Consider the following 18,993-nt stretch of genomic DNA (forward strand, 5'->3'; position numbering starts at 1 on the left):
CGGCTAGCTGAAGCAGTCTCAGCTTGCTACTTCTCCGCCATCTTGACTCCTCCCTCCATGTCTGTTGTTTCTAATTGACAAAATCTGTCTTCTCTTTTTTCTCTGTCTACTGTTGCTTATGTTTGTTTTTCTTTTCCAAAAAATGAAACCATTAGTTTAATTATTAGTTTCTATATGTTTTCTATTTTCTATTTCATTAATTTCTATTATGATCTTTGTTATTTACTTCCTTCTGTTAATTCAGGACATAATTTATTCTTTTTCTAGTTCCTTGACATATATAATAAAGTTGTTTTTGAGATTTTTCTTCTTTTTTAAATGTTGTTGTTTTATTTCTATGAACTTTTCTCTTAGAATTGCTTTTGTTGTGTTACATGTTTCAACATGTTGTGTTTTCTTTTTCTTTTCTTAAATATGGACCTCTTTACAAATTTGTGTGTCATCCTTGCACAAGGGCCATGCTAATCTTCTCTGTCTTGTTCCAATTTTAGTATATGTGCTAATGAAGTGAATATTGTGTTTCCACTTTTATTTGACTCATGATATTTTCTAATTACCCTTTTGACTTCCTCTTTGTCCTATAGGTTATTCAATAATATATTGGTTAACTTCCATGTATTTGTGAGTATTTCTGTTCTCATTTTGTTCTTTATTCCTTGCTTCATTCTATTGTTGTCAGAGAAGATACAATGATTTCAGTTTTCTGGATTTGTTAAGACTTCTGTTTTGTGACTTGAAAGGATTATACTTGGAAATAATACAATCACATCTGTGTTGTTAAAAAACCTGAACTAGTTATTTACTATTTGATCCAGGAATGGCTAATAAAGTAAACACTAAAGCATTGCAGTCCCTGAAAAGACGATGAAGCCCTGGGAGTAATTCAAAAGTCACTGTGGAAGGCCCTAATAACAATGACCTCAGGGGCACCTGGGTGGCTCAGTGGGTTAAAGCCTCTGCCTTCAGCTCAGGTGATGATCCCAGGGTCCTGGGATTAAGCCCTGCATTGGGCTTTCTGCTCAGCATGGAGCCTGCTTCCCTCTCTCTCTCTGCCTGCCTCTCTGACTACTTGTGATCTCTGTCAAATAAATAAATAAAAATCTAGGGTGAAAAAAAGCCACAATGACCTCAAGCCTCACAGTTCATACCCCTACTCAGACTAATTGTTCTGATGTTCCCTTTAATCTTCAAGGGTGAGAGTATTATTCTGTGGCCTGGAATGCCAAAATCATAGACCTAAAACAGAAAGTTGAAAATATTTTCAACAAAAAATGCTGTGAAGTTCTTGGCCTCAAGCAAACTCTGAAAGTGCCATTGCATTATTTGACTCTTCCCAGAAGATTTTTATGCGGAAAGCTTGCTTAAATGTGTGCCATTCTGACTGCAGTCTCCTTTTGGTATTCCAAGGCTGAAGAAGATATTCATAAACAAAGCTAAAATTTAGTTCATCATTAAAAAGCCTGAAATGTTTGAGACCGCAGTTAAGGAGAGCACCCCTCTGAGAATAAATTCATCACCCAGTGTTCATACTACTGAATCAGATGTTGGAGATCTTAACATCATTCAGGTGACAATTCCAGATGATGAATACAAAAGAATATCAAAAGTTGAAAAACTAGACAACTTTTTCAGAGAAATAGTTAATGGCTCCTTCAGTCAAAATTTGGTGAAGCTACTGTATGGGCTTCCCTGTGAATGTTCTATGCAGGAAAATGGCAATTAACCCTGGCTGTGTGGTGGTTAATGGCATTCCTCCCACAGGGTCATTCAAAGACCCCAGTTACCTGGAAATCAGCTCTATGGGAAGAATCTTTTTTTTTTTTTTTTTAAAGATTTTATTTATTTATTTGGCAGAGAGAAATCACAACTACACTGAGAGGCAGGCAGAGAGAGAGAGAAGGAAGCAGGCTCCCTGCTGAGCAGAGAGCCCGATGCGGGACTCGATCCCAGGACCCTGAGATCATGACCTGAGCCGAAGGCAGCGGCTTAACCCACTGAGCCACCCAAGTGCCCCAATGGGAAGAATCTTAGATTCTGCTGAGTTCATTAAATTTACAGTCATTAGACCATTTCTAAGACTTGTTGATCCCAGAATTGATTAGAGTGAGTCAAAAGGTCAAGTGATACAAGAATCAGCTGAGCCAAGCCAGTTGGAGATTCCTGCAACAGAAGAAATAAAGAGACTGATGGAAACTCTCAGATCAAGCGAGAACCAGGCCCTGCATGTTAGACTTCTTCCCTCCAGGGTTAAAGTATTGGTGGGTCAGAAGAGTTTTCAGATGTGGTACTGCCACAAGCTGTTACTTTGTGTAACAGGAAAACCTCATTTTTTCTTTAAGCTTATATTCATTTGAGATAGAGCAAGAGTGAGAGAGTGAGAGAGCATGAGCAGGGAGGGGGCAGAGGGAGAAGAAGTAGACTCTGCTGAGTAGGGAGCCTGATGAGAAGGTCAATTCCAAGATCCTGGGATCATGACCTGAGCTGAAGGCAGTCACTTAGTTAACTGACTGAGCCACCCAAGTGTCCCACAGAAACACATTTTTCCTTCTTTTAGATAGAAGTGTCTACTTTTTCAGCAGTTCTGTCAATTGAAATAAAGAGCAAAGTGACTGTAGATTTGGAATGGCTGGTTTACTTTGGAATGTATTATAAGCATTTTATAGCAATGCTGGAAAAAGGACAGGGAAAATGACAGGCATGAAACTCACCAGATTTTTTATGTATTAACAGAGCCTTCAACTATGGTATTTATTTTCCAGCCAAGTGAAGATCTCCCCTATTGGAACATCATCTTCTGCAGTGAAGAAAACACTTGTGATAGTTCAGTCCTTTAGTTTTTCTATTTGAAGAATCATTTAAATGATCCTTTTGTTTACGGATCTCCTTGGTGACTGAGTGAACAGTTAGAATCTGTATATTTGACTAAACACTTTCCTAAGCTATCTATCATATGTTTTTTGTTATAGTTAAAAAATCACCATCTGGATCACCTAATAGGAAGTAAGAGGTTAATATGTCAGCATGTGGCTTATAGATGGTATACAGAGAATCTCCTCTGCATTTATTTTTCATCCAAAAGGCATGGTGTACCAGACGTTTAAGATCAGGTATGAGTGTTTGGCCAAGATCAATGACACTAAACCCTCACTATCATGCAACCTAAATTGTGGTGTGTATTTCTTTGGAACACTGCCCAGCTTGGGTCAGACTCAAGGAGTTTTCATGGTCTTCATTATTTTAGAACTCTACTTGTAACTTTGAGGCTCCAGGGTGGGGAAGGAGGGGGTAATAAACTAATTATGGACCCTCTGATATTCTACACCATTTGTGGGAGAATCTTACATGTGTTGGGATTTCACAGAAAATGAGAGCTAGAAAATACCAGCTATAAGAGAAGCTAGAGTATATGATAGCATACAGTTTTTATTAGCTTTATCAGAATATTCATGATGGATAATTATATTACATGGTAGCAGAAATAGACATTTTTATGTGTTGCTTATATTTTACCTCAAGTTAAACTGTAGATGTAGGGTAATTAATAAAATGCATCTTTTTGGAAAAAAGACCACCTCTTCAACAAATGATGTTGGGAAAATTGGACGGTCACATGCAGGAGAATGAAATGGGACATTTCCTCACACCATACACAAAAATACAATCAAAATAGATGAAGACCTCCGTGTGAGACAGGAATTTGTCAAAATCCTTGAGGAGAACACAGGCATCAACCTCTTAAACCTCAACTGCAGCAACTTCCTCCTAGACATGTTTCCAAAGGCAAGAGAAACAAATGCAAAAATGAACTATTGGTGAAGTCCCAAAAGTTTATTTTCGCCTTTGTTTCCTTTGCCTTTGGAGACATATCTTGAAAGAAGTTGCTGTGGCTGATATCGAAGAGATTACTGCCTATGGTCTCCTTTAGGATTCTGATGGATTCCTGTCTCACGTTGAGGTCTTTTATCTATTTTGAGTTTATCTTTGTGTACGGTGTAAGAGAATGGTCGAGTTTCATTCTTCTACATATAGCTGTCCAGTTTCCCAGCACCATTTATTGAAGAGACTGTCTTTTTCCCACTGTATATTTTTTCCTGTTTTGTCGAAGATTAATTGACCACAGACTTGAGGGTCCATATCTGGGCTCTCTCTACTCTGTTCCACTGGTCTATGTGTCTGTTTTTATGCCAGTACCATGCTGTCTTGGTGATCACAGCTTTGTAGTAAAGCTTGAAATCAGGTAACGCGATGCCCCCAGCTTTATTTTTGTTTTTCAACATTTCCTTAGTGATTCAGGGTCTCTTCTGATTCCATACAAATTTTTGGATTATTTGCTCCAGCTCAAAAAGATGAAATTCTGCCATTTGCAATGATGTGGATGAAAACTAGAGGTTACTATGCCAAGCAAAATAAGTTAGTCAGAGAAAGGCAATTATCATATGATGTCACTTATATGTGGGATTTAAGAATCAAAACAGAGGATCATAGGGGAAGAGAGGAAAAAATATGAAAGATGAAATCAGAGAGGAAGACAAACCATAAGAGACTCTTAATCATAGGAAACAACTGAGTGTTGTTAGAGTGGAGGGGTGTGGGGGATGGGTGTGAGGGATTGGGTAAGTGGGTGACAGACATTAAGGAGGGCATGTGATATAATGAGCATTGGGTATTATATAAGACTGATGAATCACTGATCTCTACCTCTGAAATTAATAATACATTATATGTTAATTAGTTGAACTTAGATATTAAAAAAATAAATAAAATGTGTCTTCTCACACTCCCACCCCAAAAGAAAAGAAAAGGAAGAAAAAAGACTTGTGTTTCGGCCTGTCATGTAATCTACCTTGGAGAATGCTTTATGTGTACTGTACAATGCTTATTTGTTGCTGTTTGATAGACTGTTCTATATGTGTCTGTCAGGTCCATTTGGTCTGTAGTGTTTTTCAAATCTGCTGTTTCCTTATTGATTTCCTGCCTGTATGATCTATCCATTGTTGAAAATAGGGTATTGAAGTTTCTTACTATTATTGTCGCTGTCCATTTCTCCTTCAGTTCTGTTAGTATTGCTTTCTATACTTAGGTCCTCTGAACTTGGGTACACATACATTTATAATTCTTATATTTTATGTTAAATTGACTTAAAATCATTTAAGAATGTCATCTTCTGTCTTTGGTGAGTTTTTTGACCTAAAGTCCTGTTTGTCTGATATAAACACAGCCACGTATGGTTAAGCTACATATAATGTGGAATATTTTATCCCCATCCTTTCACTTCAAGGCCATTGTGTTCTCAAATCTCAAGTGGTATGTCTTGTAGATAGCATATAGTCATATATATTTATTTTATCCATTCAGACATTGTGTATATTTTAGTTGGTGGGTTTACTCCATTGCATGGATTCCAGAGCATGGTGGCAATGTGGTACTGTGGTCACATAAGATGAAGGATCTTATCCTACAAAATTCTGGTGTTAGTGTTAGTGTGGCTTTATTTATTTCCAAGGTTTTTTGAGACTGGGGGACTTTGGGTTATGTATACATGTCTTTCCTTTACCACAGATACATAAATTCATTCTGAGCTGGAGCTTTGTCCTAATCCCTCTTGTATTACCCATAGGATAATGCTTTGCACATGGTGAAGGAAATTCTCAGTTTCCACTTCAGTGTTCAAAATTACCTCACGTTAACCTCTGGAAGGCTTTCCCTGAGAGCAGTCTTCCCAGAGCCCCATGCATGTCCTTGTTTCTCAGGCTGTAGATGAAAGGGTTCATCATGGGTGTCACCACAGCATACATTACTGTGGCTACTGAGTCCTTCATGGAGTAGGTTTGGAGGGGCTGCAGATATACCATACAAAGTGTCCCATAGAAGAGGGAGACCACAGCCAAATGGGAAGCACAGGTGGAGAAGGCTTTGTACTTGCTAGAGGCTGAGGGTATTCGGAGGATGGCTCTGACAATACGGATGTAAGACATGATCATGAACCCAAAAGGGGAAAGGAAGATAAAGATGCCTGTGGTAATCAACACTATGTGAATGGTCTGGGTGTTGGAACAGGCCAGCCTCAGCAAAACATACATCTCACAGAAAATGTAGTGGATCTTCCGGGATGCACAGAATGTCACCCTGGTCATGAGGAGAGTGAGGGTGAGGCCATAGAGGGCAGAAAGTACCCAACATAAGATGAGGAGCAAAATACAGATCCCAGGGCTCATGGCTGTGACATAGTGGAGGGGGCGGCAGATGGCTACATAGCGGTCATATGCCATTGTGGCCAGGATGAGGTTGTCCAGTGTCACCAGGGAGACCAAGAAGTAGAGCTGTGTTAGGCACCCTGCATAGGAGATGGCTTTGCTCTGGGACTGAAGATTAACCAACATCTTGGGAATTGTATTTGTGACAAAGAATAGGTCAGTGAAGGAGAGGTTGGCCAGGAAGAAGTACATGGGACTGTGCAGGTGGGAGTCAGAGCCAATCGCCAGGATGATGAGCACATTTCCCACCACTGTGACCAGATACATGGACAGGAACATCCAGAACAGGACCCGCTGCTGCTCAGGACTGTCTGAGATCCCCAGGAGTTGGAATTCAGAGACTCCTGTCTGGTTGCCTTCATCCATTTCCCCAACTCTCTGCAACATCAGTACCATCAAATGTCTGCTAAGTGTCCTCTATTGAACAAGGATATTCATATAAGCAAAATCAATGGTTTTATTAGCATTAAAAATATCTCAGTTTTGTAAAAGTATCATTAAAATAGGCTCAATTTTATACTTTCTTTTAAAATAAGAAAGAAATAACAGACACTAAAACAGAACATAAAAAAATCTTTATGCACCTTAATCATTCAAGGAACTTCTAGTTTGGCATTCTCAATATTCTAGGGATTATGTCAATGTCATATATGAAATCCTATCCTCTTAAATACTCTTATAGTGCTTAAAGATTACTATGATTGCTATGATAGTATATGTATTCTTTGTATTACACAAAGAATACAAAGTAAAAGTATTGGAAAGGAGAAGGAAAAATTATTTGCTGAAATGAAAATTTATCTGGGAAATCTAAGATAATCAACTGATATGCCATTAGGAATAAAAAGGGTTTTCATGAAACTGGACACTTATACAGTACACGGACCTTACACTCATGGCACTCTCAGTTACTAAGATCGTATTGTCAGAACCCTTGAATTCCAGTCTGAGTGTTGCCACCAGTGAGTTGTCTGGTAAATTACTTGAGACCTTCAATAGTCCATTTCTTCATGTGAAAATGGGCAAGGATAAAATTAAGTAGTAATATTCTTAACACAAGGAGCTTGTCTGCAGTGAGAAGTTAAGAATCATTGCCTATTATTCTTACATGTAAACACTAATCAGAAATAGGATAGAACATAATGTGAAACAGTCACGTCCACACTATCAACAAACAGATCCATGCATTAAAATGTTAGCAGGAGTCAGGCAGGACCTTCAAAATCTCCAGTGAGGCACCATGTACAAATTTAATGATAGATACACAATGATACCAAACAGAAAGATAAATTGGTTGTAATGGTGCATATTCCCTTGAAGTAATCTTAAATTAAATGCACTGAAACATAAAATTCTAACATGGTTTTTAATAAATAAAAGATAATCTAAATGTCATCTTACAAATAAGCATGAAAATAAGCTAAGCAAATGTGGAAAAACAGTAAGGAGTCACTGCTTTGTCACATAGCCGGGACTCTGAAACAGCATGTGCTAATGGTAGAATGAAAGATCACTAGAGCTTGATAGAAACTTTAGAAACAGAGCCAAGTGCATGTAGTATTAAGTGGATTATTGTGATAAAACTTTAAATTAGCAGAAAAAGTTGCACCATGCAATTAATGTCACTGGGACAACTGTCTATTATTTGGGAGAGAAGTTAAATCAATGTTTTTATCTTACTAAGCAAATTTCAAAGATAGCAAAGACTAAAATATCTATTGCATCTTTTAACCACTTGAAAACATAATGTTTAAGGAGTAAAGATTTTAAAAATAAAAAATAGAGAAATAGAAATAAATTATACCGAATCCTACCATGTGGAGATAGATAACCACTGCTAACATTTTGATGTCTTTTTAGTTGAGGCATGAAAGACAAAAGAATTCTGTCTTGTCAAGCACTGGGCAAAGAACATTGCAGGAAGAGAGCTGTATGTGCAAAGTCCCTGAGGTGGGAAAGGTCCTGTGTTTAAAGCACTAAAAGAAATCAGTACAGTTGAAGGCTTAGAGATTTTTCTTCTTGCATTACCTGCACATTTTTTTTCTTTAATCTTTAAAGTTTTCCCAGTCTTTTTTCATTGGTGCTTCTCCAGTTGAAATTAAGGGTCTTTTCCAATCTAAAATTTATTTCTCCTCTAATTTATTCCACTCTTTCATTATTTTAGTTTTCCTACACTTCTTGAAATTAATACTATAGTAGATATTCATTAGTATTTCATATTGGGAAGCACTAATCCATTACCCTTCACCCCCCAAACCTCTAGGAAATCTAACTTACCTCTCTGAAAATGAACAGACATACAAAATAATAGTCATTTAATGAACTAAAGAGTCTAAAAGTAAGGTATCATTTTAAGCAATCAGGTGAATGGTCCTCTTATGCAGAAGACTTTTTCTTTTATGAAAAAAGAGAAACTTATAAAAATGATTCATTACATCAATGGCAGGGAAATAGTGCCTCTACCTAAAAAGACTACTTCACTTCAGGAAGTCTTGCTTTTGTGTGAAAAACAAAATAAATACAATTTAAAATGGAAGAAGAAATTTTCTTCCAGCATGACAGTGTGAGATGCTCCAGTATCCATTCTACACTAAAATTGGTAGAAATATAGAAAAATGATAATTTAAAACTTCTGGAAATGATTCAAAAGGTGAAGAGCAAATGAAGAAACATCTATTCAAGAAAAATTTTGAAAATTCAGTGGAAAACACTGGAGGCTGTGGCATTTTGAGCCATAACTCTACCTCTTTCCCTCCTATCTCAGTGATGTGTAGACTCCACTCCAGACTACCACATCTCAGAACACAGGTCTTTATACCCAGCAGAAGAACATTCTTCCCATGAGAGCAGATCATTGGTGCTCCTAATCATGCCCTCAGCTACCTGTTGCTGAGGCTAAACCCTAGACAAGTATAGTTGAAAGGTGGGTCCTTTTTCTGCTTAGCTTCCACTTCTGGAATGGAGGCTCTACCTTGGTGTGGAGTGCTCAGTGTCTAAGTATTGTGGGGTCACTCAAAGAGAAGATTGCTAATTTCCTCACCTGCAGCTCCAGAGTCATGGCTTAGAGATTTGCTTGGGTTTAGAAGCAGCCCTAAAAAATAGCTCTTAATTTCTTCTCCCAAGAACTGAGTTTATTTGCAATAAAGCACAGATAAATTCAAGCCCAAAGTTGCTCTCAAGAACTGGAGAAAGGCAATTGGGAGGAGATTCGTGGATCTGATACTGATATAGCCTAGGCTGTAGGATCCTTACTGTGTCATAGAAAACGGAGTAAAAAGACAGCTGGGAGGAACCTTCCCAGAGATAGAAGAGATATTAAGCATTGAGTTAAAATACTATTCCTTCCATGGAGTCACAATTTGATAGGATACATGGTAGAGCAACTTATGCCCCAGGTAATTGCTGAAAATCATAGAAAAATCAACTGCCAAGCAGTGGTGTTTAACAGCTGGGTGTTATGAAGGGAAGAGAGGAGGAGCCTTACCAATTCTATGGTCAGCTCACAATGACTGTAGGCATACCTATGGCTGTGCTGCCCTGAGGAGCAACACCAGAGGCTTACCACTGTGGGGATAAAACTGACTGCAATAAAATAATTCAGCCAACACTAAACAAATAAATAAATAACAATAACAAGACCCAGAAGGGAGGCTCAGTACCCAGAGTTGCAGCAATGTATTATTGAAAATGTCCATTTTCCAACAAATTTTTATATCATGAAAATAAACAAGAAAATATGACCCATACAGCTGGATAAAAAGCAGGCAAGAGAAACCATCTGTGAGAGTGATGAAAGGACAGCCTTAACAGAAAAACACTTCAAAGAAGACATTAAAAGTATGTTCATAGTACTTATAAAACTCAACACCCCCAAAACAAATAATCCAATTTAAAAACGGGCAGAAGAGATGAACAGACATTTCTCTAAAGAAGAAGCCAAGATGGCCAACAGACATGAAAAAATGTTCAACATCACTGATCATCAAGGAAATACAAGTCAAAACTACAATGAGGAAAAAAAATGCAATGAGATATCACCTCACATCTGTCAGAATCACGAAAAAAAAAAAAAAGCACAAGAAACAACAGGTGTTGGTAAGGATGTGGAGGAAAAGGAACCCTCTTGCACAGTTGGGAGGAGTACAAACTGGTGCAGCCACTGAGGAAAGCAGTATGGAGGTTCCTCAAGAAGCTAAAAATGGAGCTACCATATGATCCAACAATTGCACTACTGGATATTTACCCAAAGAATATAAGAACACTAATACAAAGAGATACTTGTACCCCCATGTTTATCACAACATTATTTACAGTAGCCAAGGTATGGAAGCAGTCTATAAAAAAGAATATATATACACATACATTATATATGTATATACATGTCATCCATAAAAAGAATGAAATCATGCCATGGATGGAGCTAGAGAGTATAATGCTAAGTGAAATAAGTCAGTCAGAGAAAGACAAATACCATATGATTTCAGTCATATATGGGATTTAAGAAAGAACAGATGAGTAAAGGGAAAGAAAGAGATAGAGAAAGAGAAAATCAGGAGACAGACTGTTAACTATAGAGAACAAACTGATGGTTACCAGAGGGGAGGTGAAATAGATGAGGGGATTAAGGAGTACACTTGTTGAGATGAGCACTAATGTATACAATTGTTGAATCACTACATCAGACACTTGAAACTAATATAACACATTTATTAACTGGAATTAAAATAAAAAATTAAAAAATGAAAAAAATTGGAAAGAAAATAAAGTTTATAATCCTCAAAAAAAATTTTCATAAAAAAAGGAAAACGTGTTTAAAGAAGTAAAAGAAAGTATTATGACAATGCCTATCAAACCAAAACTAGCAGTAAGAGGAAGGAATTTAAAAATATAACCGCATAGAAATTGTGAGTTTCTAAGTATAATAATTAAAACAAAAAGTTCCCTGGAGGGGGTCAAGAGTGACTTTGAACTGGCAGAAGAATTAGTAATCCTGTAGATAGATTGTTATAGATTATACAAACTGAAAAAAGAGAAAATGAAGAAAAATGAAGAGAGCCTCAGAGAAATGTGGGACATCTTTAAGCACACAAATACATATGTAGTAGAGAGAAGAAAGAGAGAGAGAGAGATTGAAAGAGAGAAAGAAAGAGGCGCAGAAAAATATTTGAAGAAATAATTACTGAGAATGTCCCAAATTTATTGAAAAATACTTACACATCTACAGGCTCAGCAAACAGAGAGAATTCCACAAACAGACACATCATCATAAAAGGGCTAAAAAGTGAATACTGGAAGAAATCCTGAAAACAGCAAGAAACCAATAACTGGGTGAGGTACGTAAACAATGAATCTTGGAACACTGCATCAAAAACTAGTAATGTATTTTATGGTGACTAACATAACACAATAAAAAAAAGAAACTAATAACTATTTATATGGAAACTCTAATAACATTAATAGATCACTTAGCAGACACAATGGGGGCCAGAAGGCAGTGGGATAACATATTTAAAGTATGAAACAAAACCAAAAAACCAAAAAGCCCATCAAACAAGAATTTCATGTCTAGTGAAGCTACTTTTCAAAATGAGGGCAGCATATAAAATATTTCTCAGGAAAACAAAACTGAGAGAATTTGTTCCTAGCAGTCCTGCCTCACAGAAAATACTGAAGGAGTTTTTTTGAACTGAAAGTATAAATGACCCCACTTGTAATTCATATGCACACAGAAAACAAGGAACAGTGAAAGGCAATTATGTAAAGATAAAATACAGTGTAAATGCTTATTTTCTTCTTTCTTGCCTTAACTGATTTACAGACCAAGTATAGAAAATAATATGTGTATGATATATTGTTGAACCTATGGATCTATAATATATGTGTAATATATTGTCAATAGCACCACAAAGGATGTCAGTGGGATCAAACCTGTACTGACTAAGGAAATGACTACAGAGAGTAAAGTAATAATTATAACAATATTTTGTTGGGCTTGCAAATTATTAGATGTTATATCATATAATAGTAGAAAAAGAGGGAAAGGGAATAGATCTACATAAAAACCATGTTTGTATATACACCACTGAAATTAAGCTACAATAGATCTGAAGCTGCTTCTCCCATTTTAAGATGGGATCCTAGAGCAACCACTAACAAAACAAACAACCCAACCCTCAAAGAATATAGTTTCAAAATCATTAAAGAAACTAAAACGCTACATTAGAAACTATTCACTTAATGGAAAAGAAATTAGTTAAGGGAGAAATAGAGGCATAAAAAGACATAAGACATGTAGGAAACATTATTATTTCTTGGGCTTTGTACACTTTTATAGTTTTCCTGTCCTTCAATGTCTGTTCTTCACAATACTGAGAGTGCCTCAAGAACAGGGACAGTAGCATTTTCATTATTGTACCCCAGGACCTTGCACAGCATCAGAAACAGCATAGGATCAACATATGAAGTTGGAACTGAACTGTATATAGAATATTAATCATTGCATGTGTACAGGATGAATGGAGTACAGTGATCAGCCCAAAAGCTTAAATGAATTAGCTATACTACAGATAAAATGCAGTCATCAGAAAAATTAGCCAGTGTGTGTGGGGGAAGTAGGCCTGTTCTGGAATTTCCATCTGGAATATGATGAATTTGAAGTAGCAGTCAGACAAAGAACTGCAAATGTGTGGACAATGAGTAACCGGGGAGATTAGAGTAACTTGGAGCTCCAGTTTGGGGGAAGGGTAGAAGGCCCAGCATTTAGCAGATGAACAGGTTTGTTATCTTCACAAAGTTCACTCCCCGCATATCCAGAGTGGGTGGTGGAGTGGAGGGAGGACATTTTGAGTCAGCAGTTTAGGTCCAAGTCCTAGCTTAACACATACAACTGTTTTTCTGAACAAACAACTACCTCTTATTGAAAGGTTAGACAATGTGTTTTATATCTATTAAAATCTTGTATTTAGTTCACACAATATCACAAGTTGACTCTAATATTCCAATTTCTTGATCAGGCAACCAAGACTTAGGTTAATGATTTACCAAGTTGCTTAACCAGGAGCTGATAGAATCAGAATAAGAGTCTCCTTCTTCTTCCTGGAAAGTCCATGTCCTAATGATTTTGCCATACTTGAATAAGACAATACCTACCTGAAAGGATGTATTGAGAACTGAAATGTTCTACAACCTAAATGGGAGTGACTGTAAAGGGAGTCCTTTTTTTCTGATTATTTCTGATTGTCTCCCACCTTCTCTAGCAGGAAACCCTGCTCTCAGGAAAAGAGGCATCAGGGGCCCAAGTCTCTTTTCCATCCCCAGACTGGCTCTGCCCACCTGTGTCTGCAGAGAGTGACCCAGATGCAGACTCACTTGTGGCTGGTACCTTGGTGCTGTGTACATGGGGAGAGATGAGTGTCCGAACCTACTATCATGGGCTTCCCATACATGGGTATGATCTGTCCAAGTCAGCAGCTAGGGAGTAAAATGGAGACAAGGAGAAGAGCCAGCCAGGCTATCTCACAGAAGAGTTAATACTCTGCGAATGAAAGGGGATGGTGGGGAAGTGGATTCCCTATCACAGAAGGCATTCAAACATTATCTCACAGGCTGAGTGGTCATTTCAGAGGTCAAACAAGCATTTAGTGGAAGTAGGTTGTGATTAAGATCTCTTTTAACTCTAAGATTCCAAACTCCAAGATTCCAGTAATCATGTGATACCTCTTTGGCGTTTAAATGAAAATGGGAGTAACTCTTAGCACAGACTCTATACTTTGTATATATATAGCTTCCCACACTTGTCACCATATAATTCACCTATGTTCAACACCATGAATGAGATAATTTATTTTACCCATACTTAAGGGAGGGTTTTGGTTGAAGAACTCTGTCCAAGGTCATAGAGTGATTTGGTGGCAGGGATGAGGCTTTGACCAGGAGTTCCAAACCATGTGTTTACTTTGTTAGTCTAGAACTGGGAGAAAGTAAAAACCTGGAAACTTGAGGCTAGTAGAAGACTGCTTGCCTCTTAGAGGAACAGTTGGCTAATATTGGGGGGAACTGATGGGCTAATTCCAGAGGCTACTCCAGGCCTCAGAATGAAAATGAGTATAATGGTAACTCCCTGAGTGACCACAACCCTGAGCACACTGGCTACCGTCTCTGTTTCTGTCATGGAGACAAAGGTCTTACACCTCCTTAGACCTCATCAGAAACTACTTCCTTCCATAGCCCATTTGTCTGGATTCAGGGCCCTCTGGGACATCTGCCTCACAAGTGGGAAAAAAGGAAGCAGGCAAGAGGGCTGGGGAAAGACAGAGAACACCCAGAGGGCTTGATATCTTTGCTTTTCTAACCCTCAAGGCAGGTGTCTCCCATGCTTCACTGTGCAGAGAAACACCTGTGATACTTTAAAACAAAAAGCTGATTTTTTGGCCCCCTTCTGGAAATACTGATTCTGTTTTGAGAACCAAGTCCTTTTTAGCAGCCACCTGGTGATTCTCACTGTGCGGAAATGCTGTTCTGAGTCTGCAAGACTCAATGGGTTCTGAGCATTTGTGTGGTCAGATGGGCTTAGAGACACAAAGCCCTCTGCAGTGGGGGCAGAGAGTGTAGGAGTGGTGTGGAAAAGTGTTCCAAACTTGATGTTGGAAAAGTGTCCTTTGGTACCTCCTGTGTTGCTCCCTGGTTGCAGGAAGAAGAGGAGGGCACGGAGCCTCCCCAAGCCACTTCATCCCACCCATGAAGCCTTTGTTGCAGATTTGAGAACAGAGTATGTGACAGCACTTTAAAAACTGTAGAGTGCTAAAAAGATGGGAGGGGATGCCAATTACCTTCAAATATTAAGGGATTAGATTATATGAAGGCCATTAAAGTTTGTATGTTTGTGTGAGAGATGAAAAGTGAAGAAAGAAGATAATAAAGGGTAAAAGGGAGAGAGAGTGAAGTCTGTCATGTGCACACCTTACCCACTGTCCTTTGCTGCTCTCAAGTTGCCTGGTTCTGCTGCCTTGTTTCCTCTTACATAGGATATAAATCCAATCAAGGAATAAAGGACCCTAATGCATTGCTTTCTGAGAACACTTGGCAATTTGTCCTATTGGCTAAAGTGAAAAGGAGGGTATTGGTGCCTGGATCTTCAGTTCTTGTAAAGAAGAGACAGTATGGAAGAAGTGGATGCCCTGATGAGAATGTGGCGTCTGAGAACTGATGCTTGGATCTCAGGTTCATGAAGAAAGGGGGTGTACTGGAGCACATCAGGCCTATTTATTACTTTTGTAGAGGCCTTGGGGAAGCAATCCCAAGACAGCTTGTTGAGATGAACCTGGATAATTGCTCCAACATCAGTATCTGTTAGAAAGTTTCTTGGGAAATTGGTCTTTTTTACAAAAGTAAACCAACTCCATATTGGGCAGCATCTTAAAAGGTTTCCTAGGAGTAAGAATAAACCATAATTAAAGAAGACCTCACACACATACTCCTGCCGGGCTTTGAGTGATTAGAGGACTGGAAAATCTGAAGCACTAAATTTGAATTAGGATGATTTGAGATTGCTATGACCCCAAATACTAAATAAAAACAATTGAGAAAAATCACATTTAGAGGAAAATGATGTTAGCCCAATCTTCAAATGATTACTTTCAATAATATTTAAACACAATATTAAGCACAAACTCAAAAAGAAGCAGACACACAAGGAAATAAGATACTAAAAGCAAGAACCAACAGATGAAAGGCATCTGAAAATACGATAATCTGACACAGACCAAAAACCAAAGGTGTTTATAAGCTAAAACCAAGCCTGAAAATTTTGGTGGGAATTTTGACAAACTGATAAAATGCAAATAACCAGAACTCAAATAAAAAGCACATTGTTAGCACTTTGCACTCCTCATGTCCTCCTCAGTCACCGTTCCTGCAAGACTAACCACTCTTAATACTGTAATTGAGTTTAACCCATATCTGTACTTTATATAAATGATAGAACATAGTTTGTACACTTTTGTGTCCGTTTCTTCCAGTTAGCATTATATATGTGAAGTTTACCCATACTGCTCTATGTGGTTGTAGATCGTTCATTGCTGTCTAATGTTCTATTTTATGACTCTGCCATTAGGAGAGATCCATTCTACCTTGATGAGTATTAGTAGTTTCTAATTTTGGCTGTTATGAATAATGCAGCTACACTTGACTCTTGAGTACCTTATACTTTATGTTAAATGATTTATTGTTTTAACTTTAACACTTAGATGTGTTTTTAATCTAGAATTGATTATGATATTTGGTGAGGTAGAGGTCAAGATACATTTTTTTCCACCGTGAGTGTGGATATCCAACTAAATCTTGAACATGGTGTATTTTTCCTTTTTTTTTTTTTTTAAAGTTCACTTTATTTTTTGGGTAATTTTTAAAATTATATTTTTCTTTCCCCAAATTTTTATTTAAATTCTAATCTATTAACATACAGTATAATATTAGTTTCAGGTATAGAATTTAGTAATTCATCACTTACATAAAACACCCAGTGCTCATCACCACAAGTACCTTAATATCCATTACCTATTTAACGCCCCCACCTCCCTTCCAGTCCCTCAGTTTGTTCTCTATAGTTAATAATCTGTTTCTTGTTTTGCCTCTCTTCCTTGCCCCTCTGAAACCCACTTGTTCATAAGACCTCAATGTGAGATAGGAATCCATCAAAATCCTAGAGGAGAACACAGGCAGCAGCCTTTTTGACACTGGCCGTAGCAACTTCTTACTAAACAGGTCTCCTGAGCAAGGGAAACAAAAGAAAAAATTAACTATTGGGACTTTGTCAACATAAAAGCTTCTATGCAGCAAAGTAAACAATCAACAAAACTGAAAGGCAGATGATATTTGTAGATGACATATCTGATAAAGGGTTAGTATCCAAAACAATAGGGAACTTATAAAACTACACAGCCCAAAACCAAATAATCTAGTCTTTTTTTTTGAAAAAGACACACAGATGGCTAACAGATACTTGTTTACTTTAAACAAATAATAATGTGGTATAATCTTCAGAGTAGAGATCTTCCACATCTTTTGCTAGATTTATTCTTATGTGTTTCTTGACTTTTACTAAATATTTCTTAGATTTCAATACTTACAGAAAATAATCATCCATACCAATAGTTATAGTATTACATTTTACTAAACTACTAAAATGAATACAATAGTGAAACATTATTGCTGAGACTGTGCATAAACAGTTGTATTTTGATGACAAATTGGCAGTATAGAACATGAGCTTTAAAACTATTCATATGTATGTGTGGGTGTATTCCTTTTTAAGAATGTAAACTAGGAGAGTAAATTATGTGAAAAATTTAATGCTTGCTGAAATGATATTTTTTAATATTCAAAAATTTAAATTTATCCTCAAACATATAGTAGGGCAGTCTTTGACAAAACCGTGGTGTGTTGGAGCATCTGGGGGGCTCACTTGTTATCCTTGTTATCCTCACTTGTTATCCTTCTGCTGGGGTCATGATCCTAGAGTCCTGGGATCAAGCCCGCATCAGTCTCCCTGCTCCTTGGGGAGGCTTCTTCTCCCTCTTTCACTCCCCCTACTTGTGTTCCCTCTCTCACTGTGTCTCTCTCTGTCCAATAAAGAAATAAAATATTCAAACAAACAAACAAACAAACAAACAAAAAACTGTGGTGTGAGGGTGTATTGACACCCCTTAAAGGGTATAATTATGACAGATATGTAAACTGTGTTGTTACAAATGCATTCACATACAAAAATATAAATATGAAAGGGTAACATAATTTAAGTTAAAGGTAGAACTAAAAATTTGGTGAAAATTTATTTAACCAGTGGCAGATACATGTCTGTCTATGAAGTAGGAGAGAGTATTGGACAGTTAATTAGGTAAATTTTTACTTTAAATTTAAGTACCTGGAAAGTATGGTTTCTAGGATAGACTGAAATCATCCCTGCACATGAATCCCAGTAAGCAGGTAATTCTACATTAAACTCAAAATGTTCTCCAAAAATACGATTGAAGCACAGAATGCCATCTAGTTTCACAGAGCAGGTCACAGGTAATTCCTTACAGTTTTGGGGAGGGAATTAGCAGTAACTTCCTGGCTTTAATTTTAACAAGGACTATGGCCACTAACAGTTATTTAAAATATACCATATCCTTGGAATTCACCCTTTACATGGTTTTTATTTTATTTTATTTTAAACAGACTACATATTTTATTTAGGCAAATCTGATAAATACTAATATTTCCACTTGGGTAATTTCATTTTTTAAATGAAAATTTTAAAAAATAATAGATAAAATCATATACATCAGTTGCCTTGGGCTTCAGCTCCATAAAAAACCGCATGTCTAAACTTGTTAGAACCAAAATTTCTTCATCTGTGATATATAATCTTACTACCACTAAGTAATAAGAAAACATCAATGGCTTTTTATTGTTGTTGTTGGTTTCAGGGGTAGAATTCAGTGATTTAGCACTTATGTATAACACCCAGTGCTCATCACAACAAGTATACTCTTTTCTTTTTCTTTTTTTAAAAAATTTTATTAACATATAATGTATTATTTGCTTCAGGGATACAGGTCTGTGAATGATCAGTCTTACACAATTCATAGCACTCACCATAGCACATACCCTCCCCAGTGTTTATAACCCAGCCACCCCATCCCTTTCCCCAACCCCCCAGCGACCCTGAGTTTATTTCCTGATATTAAGAGTCTCTTAT

The 18,993-nt window shown here is 37.3% G+C and overlaps 1 protein-coding gene, 1 non-coding gene and 1 pseudogene across 2 annotated transcripts; 1 reads left to right on the forward strand and 2 right to left on the reverse strand.

Annotated features, from left to right (window-relative positions):
• Positions 1–408: 408 nt before the first annotated feature.
• LOC132004675 (U6 spliceosomal RNA) lies at positions 409–513 on the reverse strand. The gene has a single exon (XR_009400619.1). It is a non-coding gene; the product is annotated as a U6 spliceosomal RNA (small nuclear RNA).
• A 219-nt stretch (positions 514–732) lies between these two features.
• Positions 733–2,230, forward strand: LOC132003242 (general transcription factor II-I-like; annotated as a pseudogene).
• A 3,448-nt stretch (positions 2,231–5,678) lies between these two features.
• Positions 5,679–6,659, reverse strand: LOC132003639 (olfactory receptor 1D2-like). Its single transcript, XM_059379247.1, has one exon. The coding sequence runs from the start codon at positions 6,648–6,650 to the stop codon at positions 5,679–5,681; it is 972 nt and encodes a 323-aa protein (XP_059235230.1). The 5' UTR covers positions 6,651–6,659.
• Between the last annotated feature and the right edge of the window lie 12,334 nt (positions 6,660–18,993).

The sequence above is a fragment of the Mustela nigripes genome, chromosome 16 (assembly GCF_022355385.1).
Source record: "Mustela nigripes isolate SB6536 chromosome 16, MUSNIG.SB6536, whole genome shotgun sequence".
NCBI lineage: Eukaryota > Metazoa > Chordata > Mammalia > Carnivora > Mustelidae > Mustela > Mustela nigripes.